Source organism: Sturnira hondurensis, unplaced genomic scaffold (assembly GCF_014824575.4).
Source record: "Sturnira hondurensis isolate 20B ecotype Veracruz unplaced genomic scaffold, ASM1482457v3 Scaffold0020237, whole genome shotgun sequence".
NCBI lineage: Eukaryota > Metazoa > Chordata > Mammalia > Chiroptera > Phyllostomidae > Sturnira > Sturnira hondurensis.
The window spans coordinates 280,476-298,842 of NW_028092868.1; the positions used below are offsets into that span (position 1 = coordinate 280,476).

At 54.0% G+C, this 18,367-nt stretch overlaps 1 protein-coding gene across 1 annotated transcript in view; it reads right to left on the reverse strand.

The window, feature by feature from the left end:
* Positions 1-7,044: 7,044 nt before the first annotated feature.
* The window catches only part of COL13A1 (collagen type XIII alpha 1 chain), a 146,479-nt gene continuing 135,156 nt past the window's right edge, over positions 7,045-18,367 (reverse strand). Inside the window, exons 39-41 of the mRNA XM_037029257.1 lie at positions 13,524-13,610; positions 9,593-9,631; positions 7,045-7,488 (exon numbers count right to left, since the gene is read on the reverse strand). Coding sequence (XP_036885152.1) covers positions 7,486-7,488; positions 9,593-9,631; positions 13,524-13,610 — 129 coding nt within the window. The 3' untranslated portion in view covers positions 7,045-7,485. The remainder of the gene's footprint in view (positions 7,489-9,592; positions 9,632-13,523; positions 13,611-18,367) is intronic.

Consider the following 18,367-nt stretch of genomic DNA (forward strand, 5'->3'; position numbering starts at 1 on the left):
AAGCCTTCTTCCTACCACCTAAACTACACAATCAAATCAGTCGTTGACCTTCCTTAGCTCCGAGAATTAGGTTCTGACTAAAAAAAACACGTTTAAACCTCAATGATCTGCACTGAGGTTCCTGCGTGACGCAATGAAATAGAACTTTTTTCTGCTGAAACACCAACGTAAGGGTTGTTAAACTGAAGATGAAAGACCGACCAAGTGGGGACTGTCGCCCACGCGCCCAAGAAGGCTCAGGCGGGGCGCACGAGGAAGGCGGGAGGCCCAGTCGCAAAAACAGAAAGCCCCTCCTGTTGGAGCCAGGAAGGGAAAAGATCTCCCTTTTTTAAAGCAAGATTTAAAGAATTGCTGATTTTTCTTTTAGGGAGGAGGAGAAAAGCTCCCGGGAGTGTCTGCCGCATTTAGTTTCCTAGGGCGCCCCTCACGCACCCGCACGCCCCTCCGGGTGGGGGCAGCCGCCACGCCTGCCTCGTTCTGCAGGTCCGCAGGGTTGGTCGGCCGGCCGTCTCGCGGACACAACAGGGCCTCCTTTGAACCTAATTTTGCCAGAGATTTTAATGAACCGTTTTCAAGTTACTCCAGTGAATTGAGGTTTGACTCTGAAAAGCAAGTTTTTTGTTTTTTTCCGAAACAGTGAACATTAACCCTCACATTGTCTAACCTTTGTACAGCTCTGCCCCAGGCATTTCACAGAGATGTTCTCCGTCACCTGTGGGCCCACGGGCCTTCCCCCGGGGCAGGGAGGGAGGCTCAGAGCATGGAGGCCTTGCCCCAGGTGGCTCCGTGGGGAAGGGGCAACAGGGGCAGCTCGGTCAGCACACAGACCTCCTTCCTCCAGGTCAGAGAGCTTTCCCACTGGCCGTGGGCATTGCAGGCACGATTATTTTGGCCAATGTTTGCAATAAAACACTTTGTCTTTGGAATGAGTGGAGTGCAAGAAAAAAATGTCTCTTAGGCGCTTTCACTGTGTTTCTCACAGTGAAGTGAGCCCAGGGACTGGCAGTGTCCTCTCGTATAAGGCGGCTGTGGTGGCTCTGTCTTCCTCGATGGTCGTTGGTTCAGAGTGGGGGGGAATGGGTGGGGGGTGGGGGAGGGGGGCTGACAGGCGATGAAAACCATCTGACTGTATGTCCAGGATCCTGTGCACCATCAGAAGTCCTTGAACCCATTCACTTGTGTGTTACGCCATAGAAGGATGCTGCTTATTTCTCCCACGCCATGGGGATGGCAAGGAGAGCTGGGCAGCTGGAGGGCTGGGCTGTAAAGGCCCAGTGGTACCCACTGAGTCCGTCGTGTCTAGGTCATTGTCTGGGTCCATTAGCTATGCTTTTGTCACATCCAGTTGTGCACATGTGCCCTTCACCCCAAAGAGGGCTGAGAAGAACTCATGCCATTTGTCCGAAGCCTGGACGAGCCATTCCTGCTCAGGTAATGGAGCTGCTCCTGCTCAGGTGAAGAGGCTGCTGTTCTTCCAACACACGTCCAAAGAGGCGAGGGGTGGAGCTGTCAGTGAGGGCGGGGCTATGATTGACAAGCTTTCTGAACCAGACACTATGAATGGGAAAAATAATAACATGTTCTAATGCATTTTCTGTAACCTACAGGGCTGAGAAAGATGTTATGGATTTGAAGTCAGAATGTGGGCCCTGGCGACCTAGCCTCTCCTACCTGGAACTGTCTTAGAGAGGAATTCCTCCGAGATGTCAGTCTGTTTGAGGCCTGGCTTTCCTCTGCACACCCACTACCCTGAGTTTCTGCCTCCTCTGACGCATCTCCCCTTTCGATGCTGGTGCATTCAAGTTCTGATCTTGATTGGGGGTGTTTACCTTTGCCCCCCAACAACATCCACCTGGCCTTGACTTCTCAGGCCCCAGTAATTGGTTGTAGCTCTAAGAAGGTGTTGAGTCACTGTCAGAGCGTGACCTGGAGGCTGGGGAGTGACGGGGGTGTTAGGTAATGGTTAATGTGACCCCCCTCCCGGTTTACCAGGTTGACTTCTGTTGTCGGGGCATAATTATCCCTACTGCTCTTCTTCACTTGCAAAGTGTCCTGGACTGAACAAGACAATACAGTCACCCTGTGGGAGAAGCAGGTAGCAGGGTGGTCAGCCCACGGTGACCATGGGAGAGGGAAGGCCACGGGCAGCTAATTTCCCAGTACTGTCCCTTTAACCATCTTGCTAAAGAAACTCAGCTTACTCCAGAACCTCCTGAAAATACACAGGCTGCTGCCTGTCTCCATCCTGGTCAGCTCAGCACTGGCTTGGGCATCTCAGGGCACCAGGCTGGATGTACAAGCCCCTTGGCTCTGAGGACCAGCCCAGGGTCTAACCTTATGCCCGAGGCATGGGCTTCTTTCCTCTATGACATTGGTGTGTCTTCCTCTCGCAGACAAATGTCCTCTGCTTCGCCATCTTGGTACACACACCAGCTTATGACATGTGAGAAAAGCCCAGGAAGCCAGAGGGCTGTCGGCGGCAGCACCAAAGGGGGTCGAAAGGAAATCTGTTGAGAAGGACTTGGGAAAGGTAGCAGGCCTCTGGCCACAGCCTTTGGGGGAGACCTTCCAAGGTCAGAATGGGACATGCTGGCAGCCTCTTCTGCAGAGGGTTTGCCCAAAGAAATGCAGTTCTCCACAAGGAAAGGGCATCCCAGAGCCGTGGAAACTGTGGCAACAGCAGAGGGCCAGCTGTGAGGTGCAGAAACCCCAGCAGGGAACTGGAGGAGGTGGGTGAATGAGCCTTGACCTTCTGGCTGGGCTCTGGCTCTCAGAAGGGGAAGGAGGCCATGCTGTCCTGTGGTCACCCTCTAATAGCCCCCTCAAGCCAGGCCCCCGGGAAAGGTTTGGCCAGCGACCCTCTGTCCAGGGTTAGCTCCGTATTCTCCCTCCTCCAGGACGAGGCACTGTCCCCAGGGTTCCACGCTGCCTGGTTTCACTTCTTGGCGACTAACCATCGACTCTGGCCCTTGAGGAGGTACAAAGAAGGGGATGTTTAGGATGGAGCCCCGTGGGTGCCCCTGGGCTGGGCGATCCCACAGACCTGCTGGCCTTGGCCCAAGTCCAGCACCCTCCCACTTTGGACCTGTCCTCTCTGCCCCATTTCTTCCAGCACAATTCCATTCGCCATCCCCTGATTCGAGAAGCAAGTGTGGCCCAGAATCCTGCTCACTGACGGTTCTACCGGGGAAAGGAGGATGAGACAAGGCAGGGGACCCCCCTGAGGGTGCCAGCCAGCTCCTCCCTCTCTGTTTTGTAATCCCTTCTGGCCAACAGGGTTCTCTCTTCATTCGGTTTTGCTGGCTGCCAGTGTCCTCACTGAGCAGGCACACAGTCCGTGCCCCGCCCCGCATCCCCATCAGCTGCTGTGCCTCACAGCCCTTCATAGTCCCTCCCTCCCTTCGTACTGTCTGTGCATAGTATTTGCTCAGCAACGCAGGCTGATAACTCAGCAGGAAACGGGTGTTTATGAGCCTGGACCATTGGGTTGGGGGAGACTTGAGCTGGGTCCATCGGAGCCTAATGAATGAGAAAGCCCTTCCGCTGTAAGGGTCCCCGTCTACCACAGAAGACTGGCTTTCCTACTCTAACCGATGGTGGAGGGAGCAAAGACACAGGGTTCCTGGCTGTTCCAAGGAGGGAACTCATCCCACTGAGTTCCCACTGGGGGGCCCAGAAAAGTCCCCCTGGGCCAGGCTGTCCAAGCAGGCCCTTGAAAAGAGGGTAGAATTTTGTAATAAGAAGGGCGTTCCAGGCCAAGGGCCCAGCATGGGCTAAGGTGTGGGGGGTGGGGAAGCGGAGGAGGCGTATCCGGGTCAGTGAATAGACCCCGGGAAGCCTGCTCCCCCTCCCCCTGGTGACAGCCTGGCAGTGCTAAAGCTCATCCCCAGTTCAGTTCTGCCTCTGCCTGTGTCAACAGGCCTTGGCTGTTCTTCAGGGGCAGGGCTTTTCCAGAAACCAGAGGGCCTGTCTGCGTGAAGAATTCTGCCTTAGTGCACACAGCTTCCTTCCCTGCGTCCCCTCCGCCCCCTCCACCAGAGCGAGGAACCTGCAGCTTCAAGGCAGCACCACGCTTGAGAATTCTCCTTGGAGGGTTCCCCGGGTCCCGCCTGCCTTCTGTGCTCTCCACCTGCGCAGGCATCTCCTCCTCCTTTCCAATCCACACACGGGCGGCCTGTCCTCCTTTTCATTTTCAAGGGTTTGGAGTCTTACGAGTGTGATGTCTGAGGTTGCCTGAACCTGCATCCAGGTGCCGAGCAGGGGCCAGGGCAGACGTGTGCAGTGTGAGGTGGTGATGGGGAGGGTGCGCAGAGGCCGAGATGAGGGAGGCCGGGCCAACGGACTGTGGCAGCACAGTGTCCCTGACATTTGTGGGGCTTTGGGGACCCCCCTACAAGCTGGGCGGTGAGACCTGTACTGCTCAGTCCCTGGTGAATTCAGCAACTAGACACCCATGTGAGAAGCACCTCTGCCACCATGCCTGCCCTAGGGGAGCTGACCCCGTCACTGCCTCCTGGTGGTCAGGTCCCCTTGGATAGCTGTTATTCAGAGTTAATGACACACACGCATGCCACAGTTTTCCAATGCCAACTCCGAGCATAACACTGTCACAGCCAGTGGCTCTGGGTGGAGGGCCGTGGAAGGCACCAGCACCCCAGTGCTCCGAGGAGCCGACCAGTCAGTTCACAGAGAACAGTCACCAACAGGGTGGTAGTGTGCCCCACTGGGCAGGGCTGGGGGCATCACTCTGTCCCTGGGCTGGCAGTTCTCCCCAGGAGGGACTGAGTGTCTTTAGCCTCCGGGAGCCTTCTCTGGCCACCAGCCCCTTGAGCCGCCCTTCCCCAATCCTTTCCTCCTGCCACACACCGTGCATCTCCTCCTGGCATCTGGTCTGGTCTGCTAGCGTGAGTGCTGATCCCCAGCTTCTCTACCAGCTTCCTGACCCCTTGTTCCCCTACTTCTAATCTCCCTGCACCACATTTGATGCAGTTAAGATCCAAGTGGAGAGGCCCAGGTTGGGGCCCTGGAGTCAGGAGCCCCAGATGGGCAGGGTGTGTGTGGGGGGGTGGCTTGCATCTGTGATGGGAGGGGTCCTAGCTGAGGATGCTCGAGGCATCAGACTACTTGGGGAGACAATGTGCTCGCATAAATGAGGCCAAGCCTCTGTGGACTGCTCTGCACGGGGGAGGGCCATGTGCACACAGAAGCCAGGGGAACAGTGTCTGTATTTCTCTGAGCACCGGACAATTTACAGTGCAACATACCCAGGGCCTTCCCTCCTGCCCCATGTCTGGGGTTCTCCTGCCATCTCCTCTGTACTTGTTTTCCTTGACTCTGAATTTTCGACTTTTCTTTGCACACATTTTTATTATTTACATTATTGTGGGGGACTTCAGACCCTGGTGGTATCAGCTGAGGTGTAATGAGCATGAGTAACAGCAGACTGAACAGTCTGCCCCTGTGGGCCTGAAGTTATCCGGGGCACCAAGCTAACACAGGACCCCTACCTCTGGGACTTTCAGGCCATCAGTGGGTTATGATGACTCCAACGAGAGCCTGAAGGGAACGAGGCGGTGGGTCCAGAAGAACCAGGTTATGCTCTGACTGCTCAGGATCTCAGATGTGGGGAGGAAGCGAAACGCAGGGTGAGGAGGGTGCCTTTGGAGGTGGCACCAGTTGGCAGAGCCCGGGCAGGAGCAGGGCTCAGGGAGCAGAGGATGTGGGCGGGGCCTCCGTGGGCTCCTTCCTCCATACAGTAGGTAAGAGATTACGTTTTTTTGACTGCTCTGGCAGAAAGGTGAATCCAACCCTGCCTGGACTCATGATCATACATTCATTTTTCTTCTGACTTAAAAGAAATTAAATTTTAAATGTTTTCCCAGCCCCTGAAGGTACTGTGGGGCTAGGCCTTGCCCGGTCGAGAGGTCGGCCCTAGATGGGGTATTATTTGGAAAGCGCTGCCTCCTGGCCCTCACTCTCCCTCGGTAGGAAAAGCAACTTCTGCCAGCTGGCAGTTTGGGCCGGGGTCCCTCAGGCTTCCGTCACGGGGAGAAGGGGGCGGATGAGCTCCATTCAGAGACCATGGAGGTCGGCTGTAGTTCAAGTGCTCCACTTTTCAATGGGAAGCTGAGACTCAGGGGAGGAAGTCATCTATTTCCAAAATACCTGAGTGGACGTTTAGAGTAAGTGGACTGCTGGCTCAGCCCCCTGGGGTCTGGCGGCGTTAACACGAGAGTTTGTGACTGAGACCTCACTCTGCGATGGGGCGGGGCCTCGGCGTGTGGAGTCCGCACACTTAGCAGCCTCCGGCTGTGTGTGGGCCGAGCCTGAGTGTGAGTTTGCCTGGGCACTGCTTGCAAAGAGAGGAGACGTAAAGAAGAATTAAAATGGAAGAAAAATGAGGAGGGTGTTTAGACCACTGAAATATGTAATTTGTTATTTTCAAGACTTTTAGAGGCACCAATTTATGTTGTAAAGCATCTAACAATAAATTTGCGTGCTACACCGTAGTTATTTCTTTCATCTTTAAAATAGGTTTCCCAAGATCTCTGCTAAGCAGGGCACCATGAAGAGACGGCAGTTACACTCTGTCTTAAACAATGAAAACAACTTCAGATTGACCCGATCTGGCCCAGATTCGTCACTGTTTTCTGACTGGTCTTTGCTGGGGTGCAGTGGCCGATGAGGCAAACCTTCCAACTGAGTGTTGTAAGTGGGCCTGGCCAAGGCTGGCACTGACAGCTGACATGGCGGCTGCCACTCAGAGGAAGAATACCAAAACACCACCAAGAACAAACATCTGTAAGTCTGGGGGCTCTTGGGGGCGGAGGGGGTGTCCAGCTGAACCCTAAGTGCTCAGACAACACCGTAATGAACTCGAAACACAGCACAGGAGACATAGCCTAATGGAGTCGCCCGCTGCCTCTGCTGGACTTCACATTTCAAAACATCACTCTCTACTTCTGAGAAGCCTGCTTCTGGAATGTCCTGCTTTCATGAGAAATGATGTGTTCAATTTAACGATTAATCAAGATCATGCATGGCCATGTTTCATTTTTTTTAATAATGAAAATCCATAAGAGTTTAAAATATTCTTAGACACAGCTGGTTTAGTAAACACCACAGGCCTTCATGTTTCTGAGGATTCACACCGCGAGAGCCAGTACCTTAGTGCTGGTTGGCTCCCTTTGGCACCAGAAAACAATAATTTATTAAGTTTCAATACTTACTGAGTGTGCACAAATATCATGCAAACATATGACCACATCAGAAACAAAAAGTGTATTAGAGTCACAGACTTATACAAAACATCTTGTAAACGAAATAGGAGGGGTTGGTATTTTCTGTACAAAATATGCAGGTTTTTACTTTTTTAACAATCTGTAAGATGCATCAGACTTCTGGCATTTTCAAAAAGTAAAAACTGTATAAAAATAAATATTCTATGTACAGACACACACACAGGCCAGTCCCAAGTTAGAGGCATCACTGCAAAACAAAAACAAACACAAAACAATGTAGAGTTAGTGTCAGTGGGTCTCTGGGTGTTTATTTCCCTCGTGCAAAAGGAGGCAGATCTTCTCCTGGGTTGAAGGGTAGGCAACTGGGGTGGAAGACCTCGGGCTGACAGTCTGCACCCTGAGGGTGGGAAGCTACTTTCACCTTCCAGTCATTCCCATTCCTGGCCACCAGAGGGCACTCTCTGTCTAAGCTGCCTTTGGACGCCAGGCAGTTGAATTATTGAGCATCCCAGACTGAATTTACGGTGTGAACCAGTAGACGCACGAGGCTGTCCAGTTGCTTCTCCAAAACCCTGTAGCTCTAGAGAGTGGCTGTTCTTGCCCTGCAAAGTGCTATCACAAAGTTCCATCGGTTGTGGAACTCTATTCCCTAACCATCAGCATCAATCTTGAAGAAAATCTTGTTCTTAGGGGGCAAAGGGTGTCATTTGACACACCTCTTACCTGCTCCTGTGGAGCTTTAACTAGGGCTGGGGGAACTCGCTAGAGGATGAGACACGGCTAGAGGGGCAGATGCTTGGAGAGGCATCTGCCTTGGGTGCTGAGCTTTTCTTTCTCTGGTGAGGGGCGCTTAGGTGCCTGGGTGGGTAGCTGCTCCACAGAGGGCCTGGCGTCTGGTGGTTTCACTACTCCCCCCCGCCCCCCCCCCCCTCTGAACTGGCGCGGTTCTGGGCGCCTAGTGTAGGAGTGCGTTCAGCTGCTGTAGGCACGCCTCTGCTGCCACTGGGGCAGGACTGGCTTAGCGGAGCAGACTCTGGACAGGTTGGGCCTCCAGCCCTGCCGTGAGGATGAAATAGTCCCTCTAGCCCATGAGGCCGAGGGCTCTGAAAAGTGGGGGCAAGCTGCGGTGGCACAGCATGGCAGCTCTCTCCTCTGCTGGGGACCACGCGGGGCTTCTGGGTTGGCAACCCTGTGACCCTGATCAGGCTGGGGGCCCTGTGCTGTGGGGGCTGTGGCCAAATGCAGTGGTCATGTGCAAGGGCACAGCCCTTGGGGTCAGAGGACTTTGATGATGGCAAAGTGTGAATGAACGGCAAGTGTGAATAAACGGACANGGGCCTGGCGTCCTGGTGGTTTCACTACTCCCCCCCGCCCCCCCCCCCTCTGAACTGGCGAGGTTCTGGGCACCTGGTGTAGGAGTGCGTTCAGCTGTTGTAGGCACGCCTGTACTGCCACTGGGGCAGGACTGGCTTAGCGGAGCAGACTCTGGACAGGCTGGGCCTCCAGCCCTGCCGTGAGGATGAAATAGTCCCTCTAGCCCACGAGGCCGAGGGCTCTGAAAAGTGGGGGCAAGCTGCGGTGGCACAGCATGGCAGCTCTCTCCTCTGCTGGGGACCACCCGGGGCTTCTGGGTTGGCAACCCTGTGGCCCTGATCAGGCTGGGGGCCCTGTGCTGTGGGGGCTGTGGCCAAATGCAGTGGTCATGTGCAAGGGCACAGCCCTTGGGGTCAGAGGACTGTGATGATGGCAAAGTGTGAATGAACGGCAAGTGTGAATAAACGGACACATGTTGGAAATTTGGGGCTGCAGGCCTCCTGTGCAGATTCAGGACGCCCCGGCAGCGCACATTCAAGGGGAGGGCGGGGTGGTGGGCTGGCCAGTCTCTGTGTGGGGTGATAAAACCCAGGTGGGTGTATAGTATAAGAATTTTAGATTTCTTACATCTGGATAAATGTCATCACATGGCTTAAATGACCTCGGTTGGACACTATGAGAATAGCAGGTGATGACTAACTTTAAAACAAGGTCTAGAGCTCCCTGGAGGAAAGGTATTGTGTACATTAACCACACAAAACCTACAGCATCATCTGTGTGGCTGCATGGAAATTCCATACTTCCACTGGGTTTGTCAATGCCTTAAAAAGCATTTTTACATGGTCTGCAAGTGTGTGCTGTGTGTGGGATGGCAAATGGACAGTCTGCCTGGCGGATTGTGACTGTTTTGACCCATGTCTTACTGCCTCGTTTGCAGAAAGGCCCAGGATGGAAATCGTGCGTGCTTGTCACACCGTGGAGAACAGGGCCCCACTGCATCTGTGCCCGAGGCACAGCACACCACCGGGAAGACTGACCTTGTTCCAGCAGCCCTGGACTGGTAGGCCGTCTTCACCCTGCAGTGAGGGAGGGAAGCACACGGCTCAGACTCTCCAGCACAACCCACCACGCAGGCAGGACACAGCGACAAGGGCCATGACCACTGTGGCACCTGATCAGGATGCAGGAAGCAAGCCCATCTGCTTTCCTGTTAGTTTGGGTCGCATGAAGTGACAGCGCACGTCCCGAAGAGGCTGTCCTAGCCTGAGGGCTCAGCGAGCAGAGGCCCTGGTCTCTGCTCGGGCTGCACGGAGTGCTGTGTGCTCCTGGGCAAGTCACAGCGCACTTGGCTGCCTCCGTTCCCTCTTCTGCAAAACCTGGGGAGGGCGTGGCCGGACAAAACCACTGCTAAGGTGCCCCCCAGTTCTCCCCTTCTCTTATTTTTTCTCTTCTTTAGCTGTGGAAGGAGGAGATGGAGGCAGTTCCCATTTCATGATCAATAAGAGGGAGCAGGGAGCACAAAGGGACATGGCCCTGCGGCTCCTCTGGCAACGTGACCGGGGCTTGCTGGGGTCCTGGGAAGAAGGTGCGGTGGCAGGATGGGACTAACTCTATGCCACTGTCCCCTTTGCTGTTGGCGCCCATGGAGCCTGTGCAGCTTCAGGATGTCCTGTGTCCTCGGGGCCCTGAGTCTTGCCCCTCAGGTGTGCCCTGGGGGAATCTAGGGGTCTCCGGGAGACGACGTGGGAGGGGAAGGCTGAATCAGGGCCCAGACGGGGTTCTTGGTCCATGTCCACTAGATCGCAGCCCAAATTCTAGAATCCTAGGCTCCAGGGCAGAGAAAGGGATGGACACTGGGTTTCAGGGGCCAGAGCAAGTGGTCAGCCCCAAGGAGGTGGGATGGGAGCCCTCGGGGCTCCAGACCATTTTCATGCGCCCGTGACAGGCACCTAACCCTCTCACCTGGCATCCAGCAGGCGGCTAGCCCCACACAGAGGGCCGGAGAAGTCTGGTTATCTTGTACTAAAACCCATATCAGTAGCACCCCTGCCCCCACACCCACAATCCCCAAATGCAGGAGACGGGGAGAACAGCAACGAGAAATAGAGGGAAGATAAGTGCACTTCCACAGCAAAATCAACGGACAATGACACACCAATGCGGGATGTTACTGGAGAATACACTAGTTTGCATTAAGGGTCAAGTGCACATGACCTTCACTGTCCCCCTGGGTGAGGGAGGGTCTGCAGGGGGAGGTGGTGCATCCCAGAGCTTCATGAAGACCTCTTGCCCCCCGCCCCACCCGCCACGGCACACCATTTCACACAGGCTCTGGAAGGGAGAGGAGCCTCCGTGGGCCACGGTGGCATTCCCATTGGCACGTGGATGGTGGCAGGGGTGACAGAGGGGGACAGGGCAGGCGAGGAGAATGGTGATGTGTGACAGAGGAGCAGGGAGGCCAGGGCTGTGGCTGGCAGAACTCAAGGGGCTCAGACCGTGGAAGGGATGTGGCAGAGGGGACGCGTGGCTGATGATTCACCGAGGCATCAGTGGCTGAAGGGATGGGGACACCTGCCCCTGGGAAGGGCACCGGTGTGTGGGGCATGCTGGGGGCCGGGGCACGTGCAGGCAGCAGGCAGGGGTCCCGGAAGGGGGGACGGAGGCATGCTACTCTACATGCTCATGCTCTTCTCCTTTTGTTGTCGGTCTGAAAAAGCCCCTGGAAATCCTCCTGAAAGGGCTCTAGGGTCATCTTTGGGGTCAAACAGCGTATTTTTAAAAATAGTGTTTTCTCTTCCATTCAAAGATAATTCCGGCCTGACCCCAGGGTGGGATGTGGGGCCTGGAACTCTCGTCTGACTGTTGCTCGAATGAACACAATAGCCCCCTGAACTCCAGACCTCCTGGGGAAATTTAGGACCGGGGGCTTCTGAGTCCATGGCCTTGGAATGAAGCGGCATCTTCTACTTCCTTCGCAGTAAGTTGAAAGGGTCGCTGTGGAGGTCCCGCATGTCCCCGCCTAGACAGGGCCTAGGCCAGGTGGGGACAGACCTGCTGCCTGCCCTAGTCTGGGACATGCTTGGGAGAGGGGTCCTAAGTGTCTCCTGCCTTCCCCGTCTCCCCGTCTCCTCTCTTCTCTTCCTTAAATACATCCTCAGTCCTTTCTGCTCTTCCAGACTTCTCAGCAGTGAGCCAGCTAAAGATGAAAGAAAGGGGGACCGAGGGAGGGTCTTGTAATGTCTTTTGGGACTTAAGCAAAAAGGGCAAACCCTTTAGGGTCTAAAATCTCTAGTTCAGGAAGAAGTACCAGGGCAGCAACCCCAGCCCCAGCCTGATAGAAAGGCCAGGATGGCCTCCTTCTCTGCCTTGGGTCTAGAACTTCTCTGTGTGCCCTGTGTGGGTAAGAGTGCCCATCTGTCCTCTGCCAAATCATGAGATGCTGTAGCAGGAAGGGATGTGGGCTGACCAGGGCACCCGGTTCAACGTTGCGCTGGGTGCTCAGCCAGTGCTTTCCGAGCTAATTGCAGTGTGTGAGGGAGGAGAAGTCACGGTTCCTAAGCACCTGTCCAGAGTCCACTTTCCTAGTTTTCTCTGTGGTGGCAGATGGTCTAGAGGCAGTTCTGAAAGGAGGATCGGGTACAGCCGATGCTGGCCTCAGGTGGGCAGGGACAGATCCCATTAAGGTGATGGGCTTTCCAAGCAGCTGCAGGAGAAAGCCAAGAAAACATCTGGCCCACTTTGCATGCAAGAGATACGTGTGGCGGGAACCCCTGAGGACCAGCCAAGGCAGGCGACCCTGGGTGTCTACAGAGGGAAGAGGCAGGAAGTGGAGACTGGATAGATGGAGCAGGAGGGGGTGGAGCACTCAGGCACAAACCACACACGTGGGGAAGCCCAGACTGGCCGTGCAGGCAAGGAAGGGCAATGCCATACCAGTGGGCACGGGGCATCCAGTCCGTCCAGCCCTGGCTCCCCTGGCTCCCCTTTCTCTCCTTTAAAACCTCGGTGTCCCTGTTCACAAAACCAACCACGATGATTATTCATGTCAAGGCTGACCAGCTCCAACTGTGGAGCAGAGTGGCCCAGTCCTAGCCTGGCCAGGATGCAGGACCTTTGAGGCGTCTGTCTGGAGGTAGGGCCCCAAGCAGTTGTGTCCAGTTGCCAAAATTCAACCTATACCCTTTCTTTGGCCTCTGGGGGAGTTTAGCTTTGAAACATGTACAGCAAGCCCCCTCTTCCCTCACAAATCCTTTCGGAGTAAACACAGATGAATTTCCATGTTAGTGCATTCCATAATTCTCAGGCCGAGTCTTCAAACAATTCTCAGTCTTCAAACAGACTGAGAAGGCACTTGGGAGGCCCAGCGGATGTGCCACGAGGCATTCCTCATCGGCTCATTGGGGAAGGTTTCCTGGGGGATGCTTGTTTACTGATTTTGGTTTGCAAATTTTAGCTGGGTGGCTGGTGGGCGTTGGAAAACTGTCTATGAAAAGCTTGCTTTCTGGCCTTGTTCTGCCCAGTTGGGGCATAGGTGGCCCTCAGGAGACGCCAACCCGGGTGTCCTGCATCCTGACTGGGCGAGGATGCCAACAGCTCGAACTGCTGGCTGCAGAGGTGGCCCCGAAACGAAGAAGGCAAACGCATGGCTCACAAATGCTGCCCTGGCTTCCAAAGCCATCCTGGAGCCAAGAGCCAAGACCTCCAGAATCCCTTTCCTCGGGGTCTCTCCACTTCCACACATCAATTGTTCTGCTTCAAAGGAAAGGGATTTAACCAGAATGACTTGCAGCTGTGGCTTTAAGGCAAAACCAGCAGCAGGCAGCATTTCAGCGGCCAAGTGCCCAGAGAAGTTGGGTAGTATCCGTGGAGTCATTCGGTTCTCGTCTTAGTTTGTTTGCCTTCTTTGTTTCCAGCTCCCAAACCTCAAGGAAAAAATCAGAACGAGGGAAGTGGTAAATGAAAACATACCAACGGACAGGGGGCATCTAGTCCAGGCGCTCCTTGGTCTCCCTTATCCCCTTTAGGCCCTCTAGAGCCTTTCTTCCCCCTCTCCCCCTGCAAATAATGGTTTAGTCCGAGAAAAAAAAACACAACATCAAAACTTTAGGATCATTCATGTGTGAAGGTTAGAGACAGAAAAAGAGAGAGATTAAAGAGGAGAAAATAGCTTTTCAATTAGGATAGTCTCTCCCCAGCAGGATTTGGGGGCGGTACTCACTGCCGCCCCTCTGGGAAGCGGGGGGGTGCTGGGTTGAGGCAGGGGAGGGGCAGGGTGGAGCACGAGGCCTGGGAGCAGGGAGCTGCAGGGCTCTGAGGTGCAGATGGACGGCATGGTGGCCAGTTTTGTTAATACTGAGCCCACAGTGGGTCTGTGGTAAACGGGGACTCACTTCCTTTTATCTGAGGGTCCATTTTTTAGAGATTTTTGCTTGATAATTTTTGTCCCAATTGGTTTTCATCTCTTTGAAGTTCTTTTAGGTGGCTAGGTGATTTTTGTTTAGAGCCCTGGGTGTGTGTGTGTGAACACAACACACATGAGCGAACATGTGCATACACATGGTTGTACATATATATGTGCACAAATGCATGGGTACATGTGTAAGTGTGCATACATATGTGTGTGCTTTGGCATGTGCACAAGAGTGAGTGTGTTTTCGCACATGTACATGTGTGTCCAGGGTTCATGTGTGGCCCCTGGTTCTCAGCTGCTCCTTCCATTCCATGTGTCTCTGGTCCTTCTGGTCTGAAGCCACACACAGCTATTCGTATATGGACAAGGTGGTTCAAGGAATTTGTTTCTGAAAAGCTTCAGTAAACTTCATCTTTCTGAATTGAATGAACACTTTTGCGTGTGTCAGAGTCGCTCTCCATGTAAAGACAGGCTGTGGGGAATTCTTTGCAATGAATTTGAGTTTGGATTTTTACAGGTTGGGATTCCTTATGAAGGCGCCCCTGGGGCGTCTTCCCGGGAACTCCTGTCCTCCGCTGCAGGAGATGGAGTGCCCGATGCTCCCTCCCGCAGCGTGACTCCGGCATCACGGAGCAAATGCTTAAAGCCAAAGCAGGTTCTGCCTATTATCAGCAGCATGACTTGGGGAAGTTACTTAACCTCTCGGAGACTCAGGTTCTTCACTTGTAAAATGGGGAAAACAACACTTGCCTCAAAACTTTGCTGTGCGGTCTTCGTGTTTATTGAGTGCTTAATATTTGTGTATAGTATGGGCTCAGTAAGGGATGGCTGCCTCATACCCATGACAGCAACATGCATTGTTTCTTTTTAGCTAGTATAAAGCTGCAGGCGGCGGCCAGAGGTATGGTTGTGGTGTGGCTGCTGTGTTCCCGCGGCGGAAGGCCCAGGGTTTGTTCAAGGGAGGCCAAGGGTAAGGATGTTTTTGATGTTTCCTGGGACCTTTGGAAATTAATCAGATTTCTCGATGCCTGAGGTCCCTGTAATTGCCAATGCATTGTTCTGCGTTCTCTAAAATGCAAAGGCCTACTTAGAAAATGATACGGGTTTAAGAGGAAACACATACATGCCTGTGAGGCCTGCTGCACTGGCTCTGAGCTATTCCCGCCAAGGAGAGCGCCACGGCACGAACATTCCCCAAACATCGGGCAAGCAAAACCGCTCACTGCCTGGCTGTTCGGATGGGAAGCCCCACCGGGGTAGCCTTCCTCAGGAATGGGGCCCCGCACTCTCCTTGGGCCAGGCCAGGGTAAAAGTGAGTGCGGCTTCCTGAGTTCAGAAGTGGGAAGAGCTCCCGCAGACGGGGGACCCCAGGTCCTGGACGGACGATTTGCCTGTGGGTGGCAGAGGGTCGGCCAGGACCTGACTTTCAGGGCCGGTAACTCACATTATGTGGCATCATATTCTAAGGGCACAGGAGACGGCTTTAAATGCGGTGCCCTTTGAAGACCTTAGAGGAGCGGCGTTCCCTGCATCCTCCCTGCTCCCGGAGAGGCCCTGACCCAGAGGGAATTCCAGCTGGCACAGGGAAAGGGGCAGATAAAGTCAAGCTCAGAAGGTTCTCTACACAAAATAAAGAAATGCATAAAAATTGGGTTTAGAGGAAAGAAATCGAAGTGGGGGGAGTGAAAAGGATAGGCTGAGGGATATGGCATTGTCATAACACAGTGAACAACATAGGGAGGGGAATAAATATTGAAGAGACAAAGGAAGGGAGAGGCAGGCCCAGGCCTAAAGAGATAGTGGAGGAGGGACAGGTAGGAAGGCAAGAGGGCCCGGGGGAGCAAGGCACTCACGCATGCACACAGGCACGCGTATGTGCACATACTCACACCCACACACTCATGCACACGCATGCACCCTCCCCCTGCCCCCAGTCACTCCTCTGAGAGTGACGGTGGCCTCACGACACACACTCAGACGTTTCAGTTGGCTGTGACTTGCGGGCAGCGCCACCTCAACACCAATATTTCCAATGCCCGAAGTGCCAAATCCACACCTCGGTTTATCATTTGATAGACTCTTTCATCCTAAAAGTGGCTCCTGGGCCAAATTCACAGGGCTGTGAAGGGACAAGAAGAGTGTCCTTAGTGACAAGGACAGAACATTCCTTTTGCTGGCTTGTGTGTCCCCTCAGAAGATTGCCTGTGTGGGGCTCTGAGCCTTCCCCTCCGCAGCGAGGACCTCCCTCCTTCCGTGAGCAGGAAAGAGGCTACAAGACCGTCCCTCGGTGGGACACGGAGGAGCAGAGTTTTAAGATTGTGTCTCAGGCCACTGTTCGATGTGACACCAGGCCCGTGGTGCCCCTGCCGGGGCATCTCTGACAGGGTCCCCGGCATGATGTGTGGTGAAGGTCAGGCGCTGCCCTGCTGGCAGCCACCTCACACCCACACCCAGTGGGGAGGGGGCTCCCAGCATCTCCAGCTTCACTGTCTCAAGCAACAGTGAAACCTGTAACGGGACTGTCATCTAAGCCCTCCCAGCCTCTCACCTTGACCAAAGTGTCAATATTCTGAGCTTCTAGGCACCAGAAAAACATGCCCACCACAAAGTGCTGACTCTTCCTGGACCTTTCTTTGTTTTGGAGGATTTGTTTCCAAGCCCTCACGTCTCCCCACAAAGTCCTACAGGGCCAGTGGTGTAAAGCAGTCTGAAGGAGGAGGTGTGGTGTAGAGGAAACCCCTCCGGGGCATTCGGGCATCCTGGGAGTCAAGTCTCTTGGAAGGCGAGAGTAAGCTCTTCCGTGATCGGCAACCCGCTCTGTGGAATGAGGCACTTGGTTCTCGGCCAGACTCAGAAGAGGCTGTGCAACTTGTCTGCTTTTGGGACTTTCCTGAGTGACGTGCTGATCATTTATATATGGGGTGGGGGAAAGCATGTAAAACCTCAGAAGAGGGGAGAGGAGAAGGACTATTTCCCCATTCATTCCTGGGGCCATACTGGCTCATTCATTGGCCTTAGGTCCTTAACATCAGAGGCCCCAGCCGTCTGGCTCCCCTCCACCTGTGACAAGGCCCCTGCCTGCCCTGCCTCCACCTCCAAAGCAACGCATCCACCACTTGGGCTGGTTTTGTAGCCCTCAGATGGCTCAGTGCCTCGAGCCAACGGAAAACGCCTTACGAAATTAGTTGACAAAGTATTAATTGAATATAATGAAGAAAACCAGAACACTTTAGAAATAAATTAGAAAGGAGGTTAGTATGCCAACAGGAAGGTGGAATGATCAATTTTTTTAGTGGCCTGAATTCTTCGATGCCACAGGAATGAAAGTGGGCTTCCCAGCCTGCCTGAACAGGCTGGTTCATTCCTGGAGGTGGGTCTGTTTATTCCAGTGGTTTCCAGACTCGGCCTTCCCATGGACAGTCTGCTGTGGGCAGTGTATCGGACAAACAGGCTTTTGACCAGCTGCCAAAAAGGAGAACTTAGGGCTACAGACATGCTCAGTAAATGCATCTTACTTAGAAGAGACTAGAACTGGTGCCGGATGTAACTGTACATATTCTGGCACTTTCTGCTCATGGTCATGGCCACCAGTGTTCAGGGATCAGCTGGGAGATTTGGGTTCCGGACCCCAGCTGCTCTGCCTGCAACTCCGTGCTAATTCAGTGCACTTTTTCGTCATTCTGGGCCCGTTTCTCCATCGGTTCTTCCACTCTCCTCTGCCTCTGAGACCCCTGAATACACAACCCTCTAGAAGAGGGGGTGTGCGTGACACCCTAAGAATCACTGTGACGCAGCAGCACCTGAGACCTTCTGGAAAGAATCCCATAGGCCATGTCTTGGTCAATGGGAATGAAATGGTCCCTGCTGGGACCAAGTACGGTCATGTCTCACATACATGGCATGCGTCATAGACTGTGACACGGCTGTGGGTGCTGTGGATAGTTAATGATTGTGTCCTGGCGAAGATGACAGAAAGCAAAGGGAGAGCGAGGGGCCCCGAAGGCACAGCCATTTCTGAGTCCTGCTGACTTTCCCGGAGAACTGAGGGCTGTGGCGGTGCTGGCTGCTTACAACATAGTCTTCTGATCCTCGGGCCTGGAGTTTATTTTCTCTCTTGCCAGTGGCCTGGGATGCCTGGCAAAACTGAGTTTCAGAGGCTAGGGCTAGGTAACGATGGCTTTAAAAATATCATTTAGGGGCCCTTATCAGGGCACCATAGACAGAGCTGGGCACGTGACTCCCAGCTCTCACCGAATGGCAATGGTAATCTGGTGGTCACCGCGGGATTTAGTCTCCCCTCATCAGGTGGAAAAATACATGTTTCAATTCCAGAATCAGGCCCCAGGCTCCCTGCATGCCACAGATTAAGCCCCTTGCTATAAAGCCTTTTAATTTGCAATGA